The 21920-nt window shown below is 43.2% G+C and overlaps 1 protein-coding gene across 2 annotated transcripts in view; it reads right to left on the bottom strand.

The window, feature by feature from the left end:
- SNUPN (snurportin 1) overlaps nt 1-21920 on the bottom strand; it is a 265706-nt gene that overhangs the window by 137157 nt on the left and 106629 nt on the right. For both annotated transcript variants that reach the window (XM_086959302.1, XM_086959303.1), the window contains exon 6: nt 12242-12339. In XM_086959302.1, the coding sequence (XP_086815428.1) occupies nt 12242-12339 (98 nt within the window). The remainder of the gene's footprint in view (nt 1-12241; nt 12340-21920) is intronic.

Below are 21920 nucleotides of genomic sequence, written 5' to 3'. Positions count from 1 at the left end.
AGGAACTGATCTAGAAAATGAAGTATATGGATTAGGTAATTACACAATTAGCCTTATGATCCTCACTGTTGAATCTGAAACTGCTCCAGTTCTGCCCCATATGTTAGTACTACCAGTCACAGGTGAATTATGTGTTAGCAAGAAAGGTTCAGTACACGTAGGTCATAGTAAATGCACTACTGTGGTCGAGTTCAGTGACCATGGTAAATCGTCCTTTAAAGCTATCAGTCATTCCTACTTTGTTTGTGGTCATACCGCATACATACGTTTGCCTCCAGATTGGGATGGTACCTGTTACATTGCCTTCCTCCTGCCACCTGTTTTTCTAGCTCCCCCTGATTACCATAGAAATACGAATCTAGCACCGAATAGACCCAAAAGAGATATTCCCCTTGTCGACTACACAGAAACGGCATGGGAACAGTACACTGATTTCAATAAAGGATTCTTTTTCTTCCTAGGGCCTGTCCAAAACAGTAAATTAATACGCAGATTAACGAGAACACTCGAAGCAGTAGTGAACGAAACTGCCTCCGCTCTAGGTAACTTAACAGAGGAGCAGTCTGCTATACGGACTGTTGTCCTTCAAAATCGCCTTGTGATTGACGTCATCTTGGCAGATAGAGGTGGAGCCTGTAAGGTCATCGGGTCAAGTTGCTGTGTTTTCATTCCACAAAACGCACCATCTGTCTATCAAGCTATCACCCGTTTACATAAAATTGCAAATCAGATACATCAGAATCCAGGCACCTGGACTTGGTCCGGTTGGTTCTGGACTACGTTAACAGCTTGGGGATGGAAGATCTTATCCTTCCTAGGCATTGGCCTTGTTATAGTATTCAGTTGTTGCCTGTGCCTGCAGTGTGGGCCAGCGATATGTGGACTGTGTGCCACATCCTGCATTGAGCATTCCAGTTGCCTCTCAAACAGTCAAAGAAAGAAAGACGAACATATAATGTTACAAGAACAAACTGATCGATTTATGAGGATCGATATATCATGAAGGGTCCGTAGGGAACAAGGAGGGAATGAGGTAATATAAATTTTATGGTCATGTTGTGTTCCCTAGCGAGTACCCCACCGACTCCATGTACGAGTTAAAAGTGCATGTAACTTCCCTCCTGTACCAGCTATGAAGACGCAAATACATTTGCGTCCAACGTTAACTTGTCCTCTTTCAGACCCACCATGAATGGGTTTGATGGTCCGTTCCTAAGTATGCTATGCCAACGTCTTTTTGAAGTGTACTCCTACGTTTTTCAGCCTGGCTGAAAGTAGGCCCTGAATCTCTGCCACCGAGCCTCTTTTCTGGCTTCTGACTGCGAGGGCCTCTGCCCAAGCAGCCCCCGTACCCGTGAACTCTGACTTACTTCTAGCGCGGCCCTCCGTGCTCAGCTCAGCCTGCTGCCTGCCAAGATTGACTATAATCTTCGAGTTATCTGTTTTCCTCCCCGAAGATACATTCCAGCCTGCTAGCTTCAGTAAACATCCTTCCTCAGCTACAGGGCTAAAGGGCCGACCTGTCTTTATGCAAGTAATTCATAGCCTCTGTTGCCATGCTTCCATGGAAGGCCCCATGCCCCCACGCTTCTCATACAGACACTCAGGCGCTTATACACGCACTCACAGCAAGTATAGAATAGCTTCTGCTCTAGAGACCTTTCTGCCCAGATAGCTTAGTTCCTAAACATCAGATATCAGATATGATAGAAGCACAAGTTGATCTGACATGCCAGACTTCTGTCTCTTTCCGCCAGTGTAAATGTCAAGTCCCCTGCACCCCGTCTATCACACGTCATGCAGCTGCGCGCGCATCCAAGCTTCCGATTTCTGCTGACATTGCAACATTCTGTTAGCACCACCCCTTGGTGCCACCCACTTGCGTCACCTATCAGTGACGTTTCTAGCACACACCCTAGTTCACGCCTAGTTTACGCCTCTTGATGATGTACTAGCACCACGTGTATACTGTTATCTTGTCTTCTCTCAGCTGTTACGCCTCTTACATTGAACATTATGATGTAAATCAAGTATATAAGCTATGTATTGTCAATAAACGACAGCGCGCTCATCTATCCCTTCTGACATCCTGTGTGGTGGTCAGAACATGATATCCTGATTCCTTTATGAGGAATAAAACCCTTAGAAACTCTTACACCACGGACTCTGTTTTCCTTCATTTCGATTGAGTTATTATTGATTAAGTACTTATCTGCATAGAAATTAAGAGAGTAAATTAATTATTTACATCAGGAAGTGAGGGCAGAGTTGTAGGTTTTTAGTTAATTGGTAGGGAACTGAATAAATAGGTCTACGATCACTGTTGAGGTTGTGTGTTCATTGGTTTGAAGGGGTGTAAGAAATTAGGTGGTGTTCTGGGGCAACAATTTGTACGTTTTGAGCTGTAGAGAAGGTGATGGAGTGACAAGGATAAGGTGGGCTGAGGGCATTAGCGGAGTAGATGGTGGGAGTTGATGTGGAAAGGTGGAGTTAGAGAGTAGAGTTGGAAACAGATGGTAGCGAGTTACGTGGTGGCTGAGTTGGAGCAGAGCAGTATGCTGGTTCCTAAATTGGAGTAAAGCATTTTGTAATCCGAGAAAAAGTTCAAAGGCAGGCTAGCATGCAGAATGAATAGCATTTACACCTCTTTATTTGTAAAAGACGAGCAAAGGTGTGCTAAGGGGAGGGGTAGAGTAAATGAATAACACGTGCAGGGTTTGGAGTAATTGTGGGCAAAGCAGTGCTAGCAGGAGGCCACAGCGTGCAAGTGATAACCCCTGTATGAAACAAACACTACATAATCTTCAACATTTAATGTGAACATGCCCCTAAGTATTGACTAGGCGAGACCTAAAAAAGAAGGGTGAATCCGCAACATGCGAGGAAGCGCCACCCCCCGTAAAAACAAGGCAAAAGATTAACAAATAGGAGAGGAGGGGGAAGTGCTGGGAACAGGCGCCGTCTGAATGCCTGTGCACCATGGCTCGTTTGCTTTACAGCCGTCAACCGGGGCATAGCCTTAGTAGCAGGCTATAATGCTATATTGTGAATAATGCTAAAAATTAAATGTTTAAATACATAAATAGACCTCCAGCCACAGACTATAGGTGCTGTATTATCTGAAAACAATGTGACCAATAATTTGTGTACTCCTGAACACACACATTGGCACCGTGGCACTTGTAATTCCAGCCACCATCTCAGAGAGGCTTGAACATCAAGCGTCTCACTGTTAAAAGGGACACCTCTTGGTGCTACACTACAGAGCAAATCCAGGAATTTTGAAAGCTCCCACAATCTGTGGGTATTGACGGCAGATATTGTGCAAGATAAGTCAGTATTAATTTGTGCCAGTGGTTGCGGGTGGTGGGCATGAACACTCATTTTGGGGGCCAAGACTTATTTTGCACCTCAGACTTTCTCACCTAGAGAGAGAAAAGCAAAATTGTGAGAAAGAAGAGGAAAGTGAAAACTAGGAAAACAGTGAGAAAGGCAGAAAGGATGGATGAAGAGTAACCTACAAGAATTAGATTTTGAGGCAAAAAGTGTAGAGTGGTTAAAAGAAGAGGCATGAAGCGGTATAAGTAGGCGCGCAATGTATTTGCCAATCCTACCTTTTGACAGGGCAGGTTTGAGCCGCAAAGAAACACCTTTTGGCCATGAACATGAATGTTTCTTTGTGAAAAAATATTAGTCAATTGTTAAAAACTAGTATGGGGTGACAGACAAAAAATACTTTATTTCCTGCAACACTGGTCTGGAACGGAGTTAACAAGAAGTTGAAACCTTTTACCTAGGCATTTCCTGTGGCCCTCTGTCTGTCCGCAATCTCTCTTGCAGTGGCACCCTTAATGTTATCTACATTAAATTTGTTTGCGATTTGCGGACTGGCCCGAGTCGTGAAAGATAAAAGCGCACTGTGCGTTTCTGGGCAATGGATGAACCTGGCCCTTGAAATCCGATTTGCCCTCTCCGCGCGCTGGAGCCAGGAAGTAGAAAGCTCTCAGCAGTGCTCTTAATGCATTATATATATCTCCCCGCTTATGTTGACTCCTGCCATGTGCTCCTGTCCTGTCTCTGCTGTGGTCAATGGCTTTGAAGCTCTGCACCTGGAGTGCATTAGAAATGGCTAACATTGGCGACATCCCTTCCGCTTGTCCAAGGTCACACATACCTAGAGTAACAGTAATAACCGTTGCGCTGCATAAACATATTATAAATGGTGCCGCCATTACTGCAGTGAGTCATCGCTAAATGTTCACTTCAGACATTGTCACTGTATTAGCTCTGTTTAAACTGTTTATTCGTTTTAAATTACCCTCTTTTGAGGGTGTGCAAGGTCATCAGTTAGTTCATACAGAGCTTCCACTGCAACTAGGCAACAGGGGAGGGGAGGCAAATTATGTGGCAGAGAGGGACAAATTATTTGGCAGAGTTGACTAGATTATTCAGGAGGAAAATGACAACTATGCAGTGCATTGTGGCATATTTTGCGATCATATCATTTCATTATTTTGTGATTTTTACACGGTAAAACGTCTGTGCAATTAGTACAAGTTGTATACCCAAATGTTACAATAAGCAACTAAAGGTGTCCAGTAAACGTTTGCAAAGGGGTTTCCACTGTGCAGCAGCAGGTGTGGCTGCATCTGAGTAACTTTTGATCCGTTTGAGGTAGAAACATTTTTTTGTTAGAATCTGAAAATGTTGCAACAGAGGATGTATTATATGGCAAATGTGGGAAATGCTCAAATATGTAAAGCCACAGCTGCACAAACGCACAATTCCAGTGGCCCAGAAAATCGGTTTTATAACCTTGTTTGGGTCTTTGGGAATGGTTTAGAGTTGGGTAGTGACATGTAATGCAGAGAAAAAAAGCACTTCTTCACTACAAGCACTCACCAGTCATAAAACTTCAGCCGGGGAAAAAATATCTTACTTATGCTAGAAAATGAAGTGAGTTTTCCTGAGATTTTGCTCCGCAAATCATGCCTTTGCAAAAATAATTTTAAAAAAAAGAAACTGAGGCATCACAACCTTTGTTTGCTGTGACTATGACACTTGCCCGTCCTTTCCTGCATGGCCCCTTCCTCCATTCCTCTTGAAAGCCCTCACCCCTCCCCCGACACCCCTCCAGGGTCCACTCAGCTCGAGTCCCCTCACCTCCCCATGTGCCACCCTCCAGCAAAGCGCTTTGTATGATGAAATGCACCATTTTTTGGAATAAATTGTTCAAATTTCTCCCACATGTCTGTTCAAATGTCTAAAGTACATTGAAGTACTTTTTCCTCCTTGCATACCTGCTGGTAGTAGATGTTTTGTATACTTCACTGTGGCAATGTCCTCATATTGTCTGATGATTTCTCTTACCTATGTTGGTAGAGTCATGTCTGTGGAAAATAAGAGATGTCTCATGTATTGATTACTAGACTTTCTTTGCAGACTCCTCTTCTCTAATTATATATTTGTGATATTCTCGAAACTTGTTATATTATCTCAACATATGTGTACATTCACGTTTATACTTATATGTTTCTATACCTTTTTTTACCTCTTTAGTACATCCTGGTCTTCTAGACTTTTGCTTTTCGCCTGAGACAAGTGATTTCTTTCTAATATGGTCACACCACCAAGATCCAAGCTTTTACACACCACAATTCTAATACCACTCTAACATATTCCCTTTTCAATACTCTCCCTATTTAGTCTTCCTTTATGACCTACAGTAATGCAATTTCTTTTTACCTGAGCTGCTTTGGTCAGTTTACAATTATTAGGCCTTACATCTATTCAAGATCTATTCGACATGCTATATTCACATACTTTTGTTTGATGATTTAGAACCAATATCCTCTGTGCTTCTTGATGTTGGTTCAGTTATAGGATATATTTATACCTATTCCCTACTTTCTTGACCACAACCCTTGCACCTATATAGATGCTATGTTCTGCTATTAGGCATTCCCCTCTACAATATGGCCGCCGTGACTATGTGCTTTCAGATGAGGTCTTACACCATTTGGTTATGATCGACAACAAGAAGTATACTTTAACTGATATTACAAGTATTTTAATATAACAACATGTTTATTTTAAATTTTTGAATCTATTGCTGCTTTTCTTTATATATATTTTTCGCACTTTTTTCGCACCTTTATCTAATGGATTGGCACTCTTCCCTTGTAAATACGTTTATATATGACATAAGTCTCTAAATGACTTTAATGGTGGCGAAAAACACCTGGCGCCAGTTTTTCTGTACTTTCCCCTACATTCTATTGAATATAGTGTAGGAACGAGATACGTTGATGGCCGCCGTAATATCTATCGCTTCTGAACCTATCCAATATGGCCGCCATGAACATTTGGGGTGTTTGTGTTCCGTCATACTACTGATATCTTATACCCATTTGTTAAGTATATTAAGGCAACATACATACCTAGCAATAGACTCTAGGTGTGACAACAATTCCTCTCTGTTTTCACGAGCATAACTCTGCCCGATTACACGTATTTATAGGTTATTTACATCATTCCAATATGGCCGCCGCCATATAACACCCGTGTTTATTAGATCTATGCTCGGAACGACCCAGGTGTACCCAATTAAGCAATTATACCTAGTATAAATAAGAGTGTGGAAATGCTTGTTCTCCATCAGGCGCTATACGGACTGAGGAGACAAGACATCTGGGCTCGGATTCTTGAAAACAATTCTCACGGTAAGACCAGCGGGCACTTCTCCAACCTATCTCCGAGCTAGCCAGTACTAGGCTTACCATGCTCCTTTGGATGCATGTGTTCTGTACTAGTGGTGGTTGTCCTCTCTGATTCCTGTCTATAGGTGTTTGTTCTAATCTGGAATCCTTCTAATATCTAAGTTGTGGACAATATTTGCCAACAAACTTGTATATTAATATATCTTAAGTGAACTATAAATATATATATATTTTTTTCTATGTAAACATTAATATTTATCCTTATCCCATTCACCCATTGACAGTTTATTTATCTCACATTTTGGGTATTACTTTATCCCTATGGGAGGCTTCTACTTCATAATGCTCTTAGCGCCTTTTTTAAATACTTATTAGTTGTACCTTTGAAGTTGTGGGAACTAATACTATAACCCCACCTTTTTTTCTCCGCTTTTTTCTTTTTCTTTATATGTAGAAATATGTCGGAGAAATAAGGAATCTTCTTGCTGCTGACCGCTAGTTATATTTCAAGGTCCAGTTGGAGACTTTCAGGTGATTATTTTGCGTTAGATTTTAAATTGCATTGTGCACTTGGCAGTTACTTTCCTTCCTCCGCTCCTTTATATCTAACATTGATGCATAATTTTTCTATTATTTTTCCTTCCTTTCTTTCTCAGAACTAAGGTGCACACCCCTGAGATTGGTGCATCTTCACTAATGATCAGCTTACGATTGGATCTACATTTTCCTTATCGTATGCATAATAGCTTTATTTAGGTAAGCCATCATTTATGAGTTTTCTGTATACTCTCCCTAAATGATAGATGAGTTAACTTTATACAGGGAAGGACATAATTGAATAGTCTTATGCATAGAATGCAAAATATGGTAAATATCCTTGCCTGATCTGTTCCTAGGCTTAGAATGTAAAATTTGGCAAATATTTTTACCTTTTCTGTTTATTACAGACAGGTATTGATTATGTGAACAATATCATTCTCTTCACACATATACCTCTTCCCTCACAGCTTACCATTTAGCCCAGTTAGATGTCCATCCTGGAGGATCGCAATACTTCAGATCTTCAGTAGTTTTGACACTTATAAGTGAGTTTCGCCTTCTTTATATATTTTTCTTTTCAATCACCTGTGACCAGTATTTTTGTAATAGTATGTCAGATAGGGTAACCTTAGATGTATATCCACTAAGTTCCTTTGTCTCTCTCTTCCTGACTTTTAATTACTCCTGGGTCTTGTGTCATGCATTTATATCTCTTATCTTTTCTTTACTTTTTCCTATCTTTGTCTCCCACAGTTTCTCATAGACAGTGAAATCCATTCCGACTGTTTGGTCTCCAATATAGGACCATGCACACTGCACAACAAATGTATCTCCTATGCTTGGTAGGTGTCATCAGATCTTTTATATTTAATTTTATGGTGGCGACCGTATGTGATCTCACTTGTCATTTTCTCTCTTTTCTGCGTTTCCCAGCAAAGCATGATTGTCTATGGTTTTATGTTGTTACCTTTGGACATATTGGTAAATTATTTCTGTTATACATTGGAAACATGCTTCATCCGTATTACCGATGATTCTGTCTGCTATGATAAGTTTATGATATTGTACATGTTTTAGTACCTGTTCACACTTTGACCCATTTGGGGTTAAGCCATGTTTAGATGAATTTAAGAAACTTTGGATTTTAGCAAACTAAGACTGTTTCTAACAATAGATTCATAGTAAATGTATTCTTTTAAATTTGTGACTATGTCTACTCGGCTGAGCTGTACAATAGTCCATGATTTTAACTGTATGTTTATGTGTTTGACTTTGTAAATGCAGCCCTGAAGAAGTCCTTTCCAGGACGAAACGCGTCGGCTGTTCGTTTTTCTACTATTGATAAATAAACCAATCAAAGAAATCAGACCTCTGGACGTTACTATTTTTGCCTTTACAATTATTGTGTTGTATTTGGATACCTCAATTTATGGTGCACCTGTGCTTTTTTCATTATATGTTTAAGTTCTGTATAGGACTGTCATTGTGATGGTGGGTGCTCCAACGGTGTGCACATAATCTCTCTTTCAATCTCACACATTGGAAGGGTCTTAATACAATAGAGGGAATATTTGATCAGGTGCTTGTTTATGAAGTTTCCACCATCTGCCATGTTTTAGCAAAGCGCTTTGTATTGTTAAACAGGTGCTGTTGTCGCAATTCTGGGGATTGTTACTTGAATTTCCAAAAATAGCCAGAGTCATTTAAAATAAAAGGTTACAGAATGCGGCTTCCTCTGCTACTTCCCGTTTGTGTCACCTGAACTCCGACCCCGTTGATTTAGTTAGGATATGGACCCGCAGCATACAGTGGCTCATCCCAGTCGCGCACAGCGCCCACAGCCAGTCAAGGCACTGCAGTGAGCAGTGTGCTCTGTGATTTTGACACCTACATTAAGATCGAGGAATGCGGGAATAGAATACAATGTGCCTGGATTTAATGCGAAAAACCAGGGATCAGCAAGAGGTGTGTCAGGGGCAGGGAACTCTACGGTTCCACGAGCGAACAAACGCCAAATGGGAGAGGAGGGGTGGGGGTGGGGTTGGGTTGGGGGGGGGGGGGGGGGGGGGGGGGGGGGAGTGCTGAACCTGACTGGCCAGGCCAAGGACGCTTCGCGAGGCTGAGAGGAGAGCACGCGGCGTCAGTAAACAGATTAAAGGAGAGGGGGCTGGGCAGGCACGCGTGTGCAGATGTACAAAGATGGCTGCTCTCGCCATTCACAAAGGTAAACATGCACGCGGACGGACAAAATTTAAGTACAAAGATAGCCGTCAGGCTGTCCACATGGGCGTAAATTTTTTGTCCCGAAGTGTGCATGTTTACCTTTGTGAATAGCGAAAGCAGCAATCTTTGTACATCTCCACGCTTGTGCTTTCAGCTTTGGCTGAATCGATTACAAAAGGTCCTCTCCATGGCGAGAGTAACGCATGCGCTGCTTTCGCCAGGCGAGACCTTAAAAGGTAAACAAAAAAATAAAAAATAAATAAAAGTAACACAAGAGGATAAGTGAAACTGGTTGAGGCAGGACAGCTAAATAGGGATGAGACCCTTCATAAATATTATTGTTTATTTCCAGAATAAACCTCCTTTTAATAGTAATAATAAATGAATAAATAGTTTTATTGCGTGGAGGAGGAGCTACGACGGCAAACAAGATGGCTGTTTAGGCTCCCGGCTCCGCCGACCTCCGTACCCCGCCACAAGATCCTGTACATTATCCTGATTTTACGCCCAGCCCGTGCGTGAATGAACTGGTTCTCATTCCGATGTTGAAATCCCAAATATTTTATCGGCTGGTTTCACGAAGTTACATCGAGCTGAAGATTGTGGCCTATTCCAGTGGTGAAGCCGGGGCCTCAAGTATCTGCAAGGCCAGGCTGCAGTGCAACAACATCGGCTGAGTGACCCAGGCATGGTCCGGTCAATCGTAGTGGAGGCTTCTTTTGTGCCCGAATTTGGCGGCAATTGTTTTCTTTGCTCAGCATTGATGGAGAGGTGACCTTGCTTTCTACTGACTGTGGGTGGGGGTCCCCGCCCCACGGACCCGGTGTTGGTTCCCGCCGGGTTTCGGCGGGTCGGAACCCCGGCCTGCGGCGTTAGGCCGGGTGAACGCGTCTGTAGAGAACGACGGGTCACCGTCCACGCTTGCCCTTTCGTGATCCTGTTTGCTCCCCCCGGAGATGCCAGATTCACCCGGGGGGTGATTGTGATTGGTATCGGGCCTGAGACTAGGGATCGAACGGTGTCTGAGCTATCGCTGAGGTCAATATTGGCAGAACTTTGGGCGTTTCACTCACAAGTGGATGTTTTATTGACTAAAATGGATGCAAGCCTATCTGGGATGCTACTTGTGGTGCCTGACCGTGCCCCACTGTTAGAACAGCAATCTGCAGCCGTTCAAGCCGCGGCCATTTTGACTCTGTGCGAGGACCCCGTGGGGGAGTGAGTATTGGAACCATCGGATGGTGCCCTAGAAGATGGTGTCCCCGAGGTCGTGAGTGTACCATCGCACCTTCCTACACTATTGACTTTGGAGGTATCGAATGGCGTTCCCCCCCCTCGGAGACTTGTGTTGTAGACTCTTCTCTCATCTTGTGGTCGTCTCCTCCCTTTTCGGAGATGTTACGACCCCGGGGCAAGAAACTTCCGGACTGTCCAGCTAGGAGAGGGAGACTTTCTGTGCCTGAAGTTCTCGTGGACTTACTAGCTACAAGTGGTAACTGATTGACTCTTGATGACTTCCTTCTCCTCTATGACTCGTTTGTGTGCTTTTGGGTCTCGCTGGGGAGGGTTCGTGTGCTGTTTCGAAAGGGTCAAGGTTGAGATCAATTAAATTGGGACGGTTTGGAATGGCTATTATGGACATTCGATCTGCAATTGTTTGATTTAAGAGGCTGGGTGGTGTATCACGGTGCCCCCTAATTTCTTTTATAAGGGTCGCTCTACATCCGTCTTGTTGCGATAGGGAGTGCCTGTTTCTGGCGGGGGGACTAAGGCGCTGGGAGCACATGCGAATAGGCCCTCCTCCATTCTTCTTTTTCCTTCCTTTAGGGTTTTAGTTACTTGGGGCGACAGACACGCTGCTAGTGGGGTTAGGCTATAGCCATCGGCAGGGGTGTAGGGTGGGGGTTGGAGGGGTTTTTTATTTTGCCTTTTTTATTATCTATGGCCTTTTTCTCCTTTCTGTTTCTTTCCTTTAGGATCAGTATGGTTTGTGCTTTATTTTGATTTCACTGTTTTCTGGAATTTAGTGCCCATGCTTCTTACGTTAGTCGGACTTCCGGGTGGGCAGGCCCTGGGAACTGGCGCTCACGAAAATGTATATCGTATTGCTGTTTACTCTGATTCATAAGTATTGGTGCCAGAGTCCCACATATGGCTGTTTCTTGATGTATATTCTGTTTCTCGGCCTGTCCCCGTATCCTCCTGTTTGATTGTATGGCACCTGATCCGTTTATTTAGATAATATATTTAAAAAAAAACCTCTATTATATCCTGTGACTTATTCACACGTTCTAATACAAGTTCTATCCTGAATCGCTGCCGGACCTCAGGGTTGTCGGCTGATGAGCTGTGTTGTTAATTATGTTTAGCGGCCGGCCCCTGCGGTTGTAGGCCCATACTTGTATTTTATGAATGCTCCAATAAAGGTTTAAAAAAAAATTTGTTTTATTGCATATAATTATTCAAATCATTACCAAAAAAAAGCTCCTTAAATAAAATTCAAAAACACATACTTGATTTAAGATTTATATCAATCTTAAATCAATTGTGGTAATTCTTTATATACCCTTTTACAAGTATGATAGGCTGGATGGGGAAGACAGTGTTGCGAGTGTGGAAATCAAGGATAAGAGGTAGAGTATATTGATGGGAAAACAGCCACCGGAGTAATCTTACAATCTACGTCAAAAGGTGAGATGCGAGAACAGTCCTTAACCCCATCTCCCCACACCCAATCTTCCTATAAAACAATAGATTACCTGACAATCGTACACAGGATGGCCCCTCCAACACATAACATCCAGGATGTAGTACGTTCGGGTAACTTCGCAGAAAATGCAGTCAAGGATAGTGTAATCTATCAACAGAAATCATGTCAGCATGGCCACAATAGTGCTTTCCCCTCAAACTGGATCTATTTTTTTAATGTATTGTTTTTTAGATACAACAGTTCATCTTACATATTTATCACTAAAGTTTACAACATAATTATTCAGATACACGTCAAATTTAAAATAAAATAATATACAGTACAGCAAAGAAAGCACTTCATTGCATTCACATGAATTATCATTGTAAAATACATATAGGAAATTAAAAACCCCTCCATAGATATGTGACCCATGGCTCCTCCCCAACTATGGTGATCATTAAAGCTTCCTTGAAAACATCTGAGAATGCCCTCAAGGTTCCCTAATCAACAATATTTTGAACCCTATAAAAAACTGCAAGCTCAGACAGCCAGTTTATCTTGCCCTCCAACTGTTTCTATGTCAGTACAACTCACGTCAATTGGACCAAAGGGATTGCCATCGCAATTTAGTTTCTCATGAGTAGCGAGGTTATTGCCTACAAGCTGGTCAGTGTGCTTCCTCCCAAATACAGTCTTAAGGATCAGCTTTCTAGCCTTGAAGCATGGGGAGAGAATAAAACAGTTCTCAAGTACCCCACATTATAGGCTTATAACACATCGCCTCTATTTTATATGCAACTAAACTAGCTATTTTCTGATAGGAAAAAGATTATATGACAGTAGTCACTGTTTCAAATACCCAAGTAATTTTATTTAACAGAATTAATTTAGATTTAACTTTTATGAACTCATCTATCTCAAATGAGTGATTATTTTGAAATAGGACTTATGAGTCTCCTTAACACTTGGAGGGAGACCTTTCCAAGGAGAAGAGCTGTGCTGTTCCTATGATGTAAAACTTCCATAAAGGCACTAAGGTATGGGTCTGCTGACAAAGCCAAGAGATCTTCGTTTATATACATCTGCCTCGATATTATCAGTGAGGGTAAACCGATATGCTCTCTTCACAGCATTTACCACCCACCCAGGGAAAACCTCACCTTCGCCCAACAAATCATGGATATGATCTCAACCAATTCCGGACGACAGCTCACCCAAATATACCTTGGTGACTTCAACCTCCACTGGAACGATCACAATGATGCAGTGGTAAATAGTCTTAAAAATTTCCTCAACGCCCTTGACCTCACACAATTATGCAACAGCCCGACCCACGAGAAAGGCTCTATCCTAGACCTTATCATCTCCAAAGAGGACGCTATCCAACTTGAGTCTATCCAACCCTGTGACTGGTCAGATCATCATATTGTCACATTCTTCATCAATGAAAAAGTCAAACTCAACACGGTTCAATCCTCCAAGCCTAAAGTCTGGAAAAGAGACCTGAAAAAACTCAACCCAAACTCCCTACCCTCGAACAGCTGCGGCCTCCTACTCCCTCCTACCGGCGCTACGGACGTCCAATCCTTGACTGACCACAATCTCAACGCCATGACCTCAATAATTAATGAGGCTGCACCCATGCAGCTAAAAAGAGTCTCCGCAAAATCTCCAATCCATGGTACGACGGGAGCCTCAATGAGGACAGACGAGCTATGCGAATGGCAGAGCGCACCTGGAGATCAGCTCCCTCTGCACTGCACCTAAAAACCCTGAAGAAAAAGAGAAACGCCTACTTCAGGAAAATAAAGCGCACAAAATCAGACTTCTTCAGCCTCCAGCTCGACCAAGCAAAAAAACCGTCCGAGAAAACTGTTTGAGCTAATCAGAACACAATCCAAGGAACAACCCCAACCACTCAGCACTATGTGCGAAGCACCCTCCTGTGAAGACTTTGCTGCTTTCTTTCTCCAAAAAACTGACAACATAAAGAGTGATCTCCTCATTGACGCAAGCCTTTACTTTAAACCCCACTGCGTAGCACCCACTGAACCAAAAAACAATGCTACATGGTCATCCTTTAACACCTTCTCTGAAGAAGAAATTGGCAAACTGCTCAGCACCTTGAAACCATCCAATCATCTCATGGACCCCCTCTCTGCTAACGCTGTCAAAGACTTCACCCCGTTGCTCCTTCCACTCTGGACTAAAATTATCAACAGCTCACTTCAACAAGGAACCATCCCTGACTCCCTCAAAGTTGGACATGTCGCACCTTTACTAAAGAAACCTACAGCCGACCCATCTGATCTAAACAATTACCGTCCCATTACCAATATTCCCACCCTCGCCAAACTCTTGGAAAAATGCGCACAACTACAATTGACTAAACAAATTGATCAGTTTGATCTCCTCAACGCTCATCAATCAGGCTTCCGAGCAGGACACAGCACAGAAACTGCTATGACTCACATAATTGACGACGCCCTTCAGATCTTAGATCAAAATGATACCTACCTCCTCATCCTTCTTGATCTCTCTTCAGCATTCGACAGCGTTAAACATGAGAATTTACTCGAACTTTTAAACACAAGAATGGGTCTATCTGTGACTGTTCTCAAGTGGTTTACTTCCTTTCTACACAACAGGTCGCAGAAATTCAAGAGCAACAACCTGATGTCCTCGCCAATACCTGTATCGTTAGGCATCCCCCAAGGATCCTCCCTATCCCCATCATTGTTCAACCTAGTTATGGAACCTCTCACCACCTTGTTACAATCATCCAATGTACTCTTTCACATGTATGCCGATGACACCCAACTATATCTCAAATTACAATCCCCCAAAGACATTTTACTCCTGAACTCAACGATCAGAAGCACCCAATCCTGGCTTGCCGATAATCATCTCAAACTCAATGCTCTGAAAACAGAGTTCCTTCTGATCTCACCTCCCGCGAAGATCTCTACCACTCAAATTTGGCTTAAACACCTAACTGCACTCAATGTCCAACCCACCATTGTGGACTCAGCAAAATCTTTAGGCATAACACTCGACACCAATCTCAACATGCAGCAACATATCAGCAAGGCAACTAAGGGAGCGAACTACCAAATCAACACCCTGAGGAAACTTAAACCCTTCCTCCCAGCCAAAGACTTCCAAACTGCAGTACAAGCACTAGTCATCCCTTGAATAGAATACGGCAGCATCGCCCTCTGCGGTCTCCCTCTAACTACTACTGCACCCCTAAGAGCTTCTCTAAACGCTGCAGCGAGACTCATCACTGGGTCAAAAAAACACTCGCATATCTCCCCTGACTTGAAATCCCTGAACTGGCTGCCTTTTGAAGCCAGAATACACCTGAAAATCGCCTGCATGACACACAAGGCTGTACACCTGAGCTCACCCGGATACCTCACCCAGAAGCTGACAATCTCTGGCGGCTCTAGAAACACAAACAATCTTCTGCTAAAACCTCGAAGATTCCGGAAGGAAAAAACTTATAAACGCTCCTTCTCAGGAATGGCACCCAGGATCTGGAACTCACTCCCTCCTGAAACCAGGCTCATCTCCTCCATCACACTTTTTTTTAGAAAGAAGTAAAAGCTATCCTCATGGCTAAATACACTTGAACTATTAACGTGGATTTTTAAAGACTCTGCACCGATCTGTATTTTCTGTTCGATCCCTTCGATTATTTGTATTACTTGTATTATTGACTTACCTGACTGTCTATGCTCACACTTACTTGTACTATTTGCATTATTGATGTGCCTGTTTTACTATGCTCCCTCATGTACCTACCCCACCCCTCTTATTACCTACAACTACGCTATACCTAATGGCCTGTTATTCACTCTCCTGTTTGTATCCCCTGCTTTGTAAAGCACTCTGATATCTGCAAAGATCTTGTTCGCGCTATATAAAACTTTCAAAATAAAATAAAAATAAAAATAATAAAACTCAACCTTACCAAGGGGAGGATGGTTAGGCCTAGTAGTCGTTTTTCCACTTTCTGTATATGATGACATCCCCCTATTCTATGGAATTCTAACAATGCTAATTGTTCTGAATTTATGCATTTTGCTGCTGGTAAAGGCTTGTATACTGCATTATAGAGCACGATAGTTAAAATAAACATTTTGAACTATTACAGTGGCTCCGCTAATTCTTATTGTGGACAAGTACGAGTGAAAAAGGGTATGTCTTGCTACTGCGATTCCTGAGAGTCTGTAGTGTTGTCTTCCGGGTTGTCTCATAATTTGTAGTTTCGTGAATATGTAGGAGAACATATGAGACACTATATCTTGTCGGTTTTGGGATTTTGGGTAGTAAGGTGGTAGTAAGGTGGTAGGAAGGTACAACCCCTGTACACAGACGTCCTGTTTTCCTACGCATAGTTCTGTGTATGTGCAGAATCCCTGCAACAACAGGTAGTAGTGACTCAATAACTTTAGCAGTCAAAGATAGCTTGGATTTAAATTAGGCACTCAAGTTCTTCAGTGTCCTTGATGGTACACAAGCTGGTTCAAAGTTATTTGCCTCCACGAGTCTGACCAGATATCTTACTTGTTGCCTAGTACCAGGACTTCCTTCGTTCCAGAATTCAGCTAGAGCTCATTTTCTGTCATACAACTGGAGACTGGAAGCATATATGTGTAAACATTTTCTTGTACAAGAACCAGGTCAACATCAAGACTGACAATGAGCTGTTGTATAACCACAAAAGACGAACCCATAAGAAATTATTATTGCTTTGAGGAGAAGGCAAGATGGCATCCGCACGACGGACGTGTGCGGGAGGGCTTTCCCGTTGCACTCACGGAGACGATACTGCAGCGATTTTCGCCGGTGAGCGCAGGCTGGAACTTGTCTTGAAGCTTTCGCAGCCGGTTAAAGAGGAAAGATCTGTCTTTCCGCGAGGCGGAGAGACGCTGTGTCCATGGGTGAGTAGAACAGAGCGGACCACGGAGTCCGGCGTGGTGCGGCGGCTGCTAAATGCCAGCTGGGTGTGTGCTCGCGTTACAGCTCACCTGAGGTCGTTTGGAGCCGGATGATTTGTGTGAGGAGCCAGAGGAGAGCTTCGCAAGCGAGACTCGGAAAGCTTTAGTTAAGCACATGGCAAGCACTGGAGCATAACAGCACAATAGCGGTTACATTTCAATCTTTGTGGAAGAAGACTTGTAACAGTAATTGATATAAAGCGCTTTGACGAAACCGCTTGAGACTTTATTGGAAAACTTCGACGCTGCCGTGGACTGGCTACGAGCTCGTAGACAACAGATTAACAAAGAGATTAACAAAGAGCAGCCGAGATTATTCCGCTGAGTTTGTGAGAAGCTTGCTGAGAGGCAATTTAATATTTGGAACTTTTTACCGCTGGAGCGCACTAAATTCACTATATTAGGGTAGTGGGTGCGACATTGTGTGTTCTGCTTTGAGACACTGTTTTGAGGCTTGTCATAGCACCTAAGGTTGCTCGTGGAGGGGAAACAAGAGCTATAGGGGAAGGTGTGGTAGGAACACGCGCTGCACTTGCCGCAAAAATGTCTAAAGAAATGCTGGGTGTTGAGGACTTGGAAAGTACTGGGCAGGGCAAAGACTTAGTTCAAGGAACTCCTAAGATTTCTCAAATGTTTCAGTTAGTCACTGGGAAAAAAGCTGGGATTCCTGCCGCTAAATCTTATAATTCGGATGCCCCGTTAGCGGGCAGTGAAGTGTCCGCTGTATCTTTCGAGCTGAGACTGGCATCTCCAGCGCATGTGCAGACATCTCAGACTGTGGTTGATGGCAAAGAGTGTACTTTACCAGATGATGATAATGACACTATCAGTGACTATGTTAATGAGCCTTTAAGTAGTAAAGATAACGAGTTCTACTCGCTTTCAGAGCATTCCGAAGGATCTGATTTGGAAGGAGATCTCCTATTACAGGAAGATGGGTCCGGAGATATTACCCCTACTGTGATGGATGACAGTCATAATAAAAATACCCCCCCACCCCTCCCCGGGATGTATCTGTAGAGGCACTTACGGCTCAGAAGAAAGATAGGGAAAGAATTATGGGACCAGCAACTGCAGAAACGCCTGACTGGGATCTTTCTAGTGCGGAACAGTTACTAGAGAGATTGGACATATCTGGCCAAGCTAGAGGGGGTCTAGTTGTGGAGATACCAAGCCAGGTGTCGTTGGAGAAAATTTACAGATCCATCTCAGAGCATAGGTTGGAGGTTCGAGCGGAGCATTTAAAAATGCACACTGCAAGCCGGAAATTGCAAAATACTGTCAGACGCTTGGCAAAAACATGTAATGACATGACTTACTGACAGGATGGCGGAAGCTGAGGCCCGCATATAATCACTCGACGACCAGATGGTGACCCAAAAAGAAGTTGTTGCAGACATGAAAGTGCACAAGGATGATGTACATGATAAGCTTGCAGACTTAGAAAATCAACTACGGCGCAATAATTTACACATTCTTGGGGTCCCAGAAGGTCTTGAGGGGCATGATATCCGCAAATTCGTAGCTGAGTTGTTTGAGGAAGCACTCCCCGAGGTGAAAGAATGGAACTGGGTCCGTGAAATTCAACGGGCGCATAGATTTCCATTTCGGCAACAACCTGCAAGGAGTGGGTAAGCAGTGCAGCAACCGCAGGCCATATTGATTTCCTTAAATAATTCTTTGGCTAGGCAGGCACTGTATGATCTGGCCAGACCAGATAAGAAGAGATGTGGCAAAGGGATACAATTTTTTGTGAGGCCTAACTACTGTCACTCCACAGTTGAAAAGAGATGGCAGTTAAGGCAGCTGCCCGCCCCGTTCCAAACAAAGGGCCTGCAAGTTTTTCTATTGCAACCAGCTACTTTAAAGATAGTCAATAAAGGACAGACACGATTCTTTACTTCTGAAGTTGCTGCTAAAGAATATCTTCACTCTTTGGCTTGAAGGACTAGTGTATAGGCATGGATGCTATATATCTGTAATGAGACATTTTGTTTTGTGGTTATGTGCACTCATTTGTTTGTCCTAATGTCTCTAGTCTTGTATATTTAAGATCACAGGAGGGCTGAGTACTAAGCGAGCCATTCACCGGGCATCAAAAGGGTGATTGGCCCTATTGCCTCATTGAAGGGGGAGGAGGGGTTCTGTTGGGTGGGGGAAAGGGGGTGTAGAGGGACACTTGTGGTGTATTGGGTTGGGTGGGCATTTGTCAAAGGGTAAAAAGGGTAAAATGTCAGTTCATAGTATGTGCTGTAGGAACTTCAGTGTATATCCACTTTTTTCTGTATGCTAATGGCCAGCGATACACAAGCTTTAATGACAGATAGGAGTCTACGTATATCTTCATTTAATGTTTGTGGGCTGAATAATTTCCTCTAGAGGAAACGCGCGATTGCCGAGCTGCGGTTAATCAATCCCGACAATCTTTATTTACAAGAAACGCATATTCCTTGGTCCAATCGTAGGATATTATCGGAGTTGGGATTTACATTACTATTGGCATCTAGACAACCTACCATGAATAGGGGGGTGGCAATTTTGGGGTGTTGGGGTGTAATCGGTACGGGTAGAGAGAGGGCGGATAAGGGAGATAGGCAATCACGAGTGTATTATAGGGGATACTAAGACTACAATTTGTACAGTGTATGGGTCAAACTGAAGCAGAGATCTTGGAATCTTTGAATGTTGAGTTAGCATTGCGAGGGACCCCTTTGTTATTATTTGGGGATATTAATATACATGGGGATTCTCAGATATGGGAAACTCAATTTACTGACTACAAAGGTCGTAAGCCAAATGTATTCAGGGCTCTGCATCAGCTGTTACAGCAACACGGTCTTGTGGATGGGTGGATGGTGGTGAATTATGGAGATCCAGGGTATACGTTTTTCTCTTCTCCCCATAATAAGTTTGTTAGGTTAGACCATATTTTTTTACCTCCGATTTTTAACTGTCTGTGCAAAGATGCAGGTAATGCCCCGTATTACGTCGGACCACGGCCCTGTGGTTATGGATTTGGCTCGCTTTAACATCATGAGGGAACAGCAATCCTTCACATTTAGTAAAAAGCTTGTAAGCGATGAGGAATATATATGTCATATTCAACTTTGGGCTACGCGGTTTTTAGAACAGAATAGAGGAACAGCTACCCAACCAATAATCTGGGACTCTTTTAAAGCAGGACTAAGGGGTGAAACATTTAGTAACGGCTGGGTTAAACAGAAGAAACAAAGCATTAATAGCGGATTTACTTGAGGATTTAAGAAAGGCTGAGTGTGAGCTTATCTCAGTGATCAATGCCAATATGGACAGTCAAATAGCAAAAACTAAGGTAGAGTGCAGTAAGGCTAGGATTAATGGGGTCTGAAGTCAAGAAATAGCAACCCAGTTCAAAATACATAAAGCTGAAAGATACAAATATGGAGAAACAACTGGTAGAGGTCTAGCTCAAAGACTGCGGGGTAGGCAGGCATCTCAACGAATTGAAATCTTGGAGGGGGGTACAGCTGAGACTATGGAAGGTATTGAATATGCTACTTACCAGTATGCATCTGTTCTTGGCATGTAGGGCTGCTGACATTCATATCTGTGCATAGATCGCCGCCTAGTGTTGGGTCCGGATGATTGCACATTGTTGTCCTGAAAGAGTCTTCGAAGTATCACGAGATAGGTGACTCCTCCCCTGGACTACAGTGCGCATGGGCATCCCCTCCATCCTCAGATTGTTTTTCGCCATTGTGGCAGAGATGGTGTAATACAATGAGTGATGTCCATGCTATATAGTAATTCTGAATGCTACAGCTGCTACAGGCGCCGGGGAGGAGGATGGGCGATATGAATGTCAGCAGCCCTACATGCCAAGAACAGATGCATACTGGTAAGTAGCATATTCGGTTCGAGGCATGTGGGCTGCTGAATTCATATCTGTGCATAGATTACATAGCAGGCCGTCTTGTTAGCAGCGGCTTCCCGTGCCAGCTGCAGCAGTCTGAAAAAGAGTTTTGGAAACAGCCTGTCCTACAGCTGCCTGCTGTCTTGAATGTACATCTACGCAGTAGTGTTTCGTAAATGTATGTATAGTGGACCATGTGGCTGCTCTACATATCTCTTCTAAAGGAATATTACCCAGGAAAGCCATGGATGTTCCTAACTTACGTGTGGAGTGTGCTCTTGGAGGAATGGTTAGTGTGCGTTTAGCCTTTGCATAGCAAATCTATATACACTTAACGATCCATCTGGCTATTCCTGCTTTGGAAATGGGGTTGCCTTTGTGCTGTGGAGAAAAGGCAACAAACAGTTGTTTTGTCTTCCTGAAATCCTGTGTTCGGTCTATATAGTACATAAGAGCCCTCTTGACATCTAATGTGTGTAGAGATCTCTCTGCGACTTTTACGGATTAGGATAGAAAACTGGCAGTTAAATGGTTTGGTTCATGTGGAACTGCGAAATCACCTTAGGCATGAATGTAGGGTTGGTGCGGAGTACAACTCTATTTGCGTGGACCTGTATGAATGGCTCTTGAATGGTTAGTGCCTGGAGTTCACTAACTCTTCTCAGTGAGGTAATGGCTACTAGAAAAGCAACTTTCCAGGTCAGAAATTGAATCTCACAAGAGTGTAGAGGTTCAAAAAGTGGTCCCATTAGTCTGGTGAGGACCACATTCAGGATCCAGACTGGTGAAGGTGGGTGTCTGGGAGGGATCACTCTTTTAAGTCCCTCCAGAAAAGCTTTAATGGCAGG

Source organism: Lissotriton vulgaris, chromosome 2_2 (genome assembly GCF_964263255.1).
Source record: "Lissotriton vulgaris chromosome 2_2, aLisVul1.2, whole genome shotgun sequence".
NCBI classification, from domain to species: Eukaryota; Metazoa; Chordata; class Amphibia; order Caudata; family Salamandridae; genus Lissotriton; species Lissotriton vulgaris.
The sequence above is the reverse complement of the archived record's forward strand: the minus strand, read 5'-3'. Positions and strand labels throughout refer to the sequence as shown.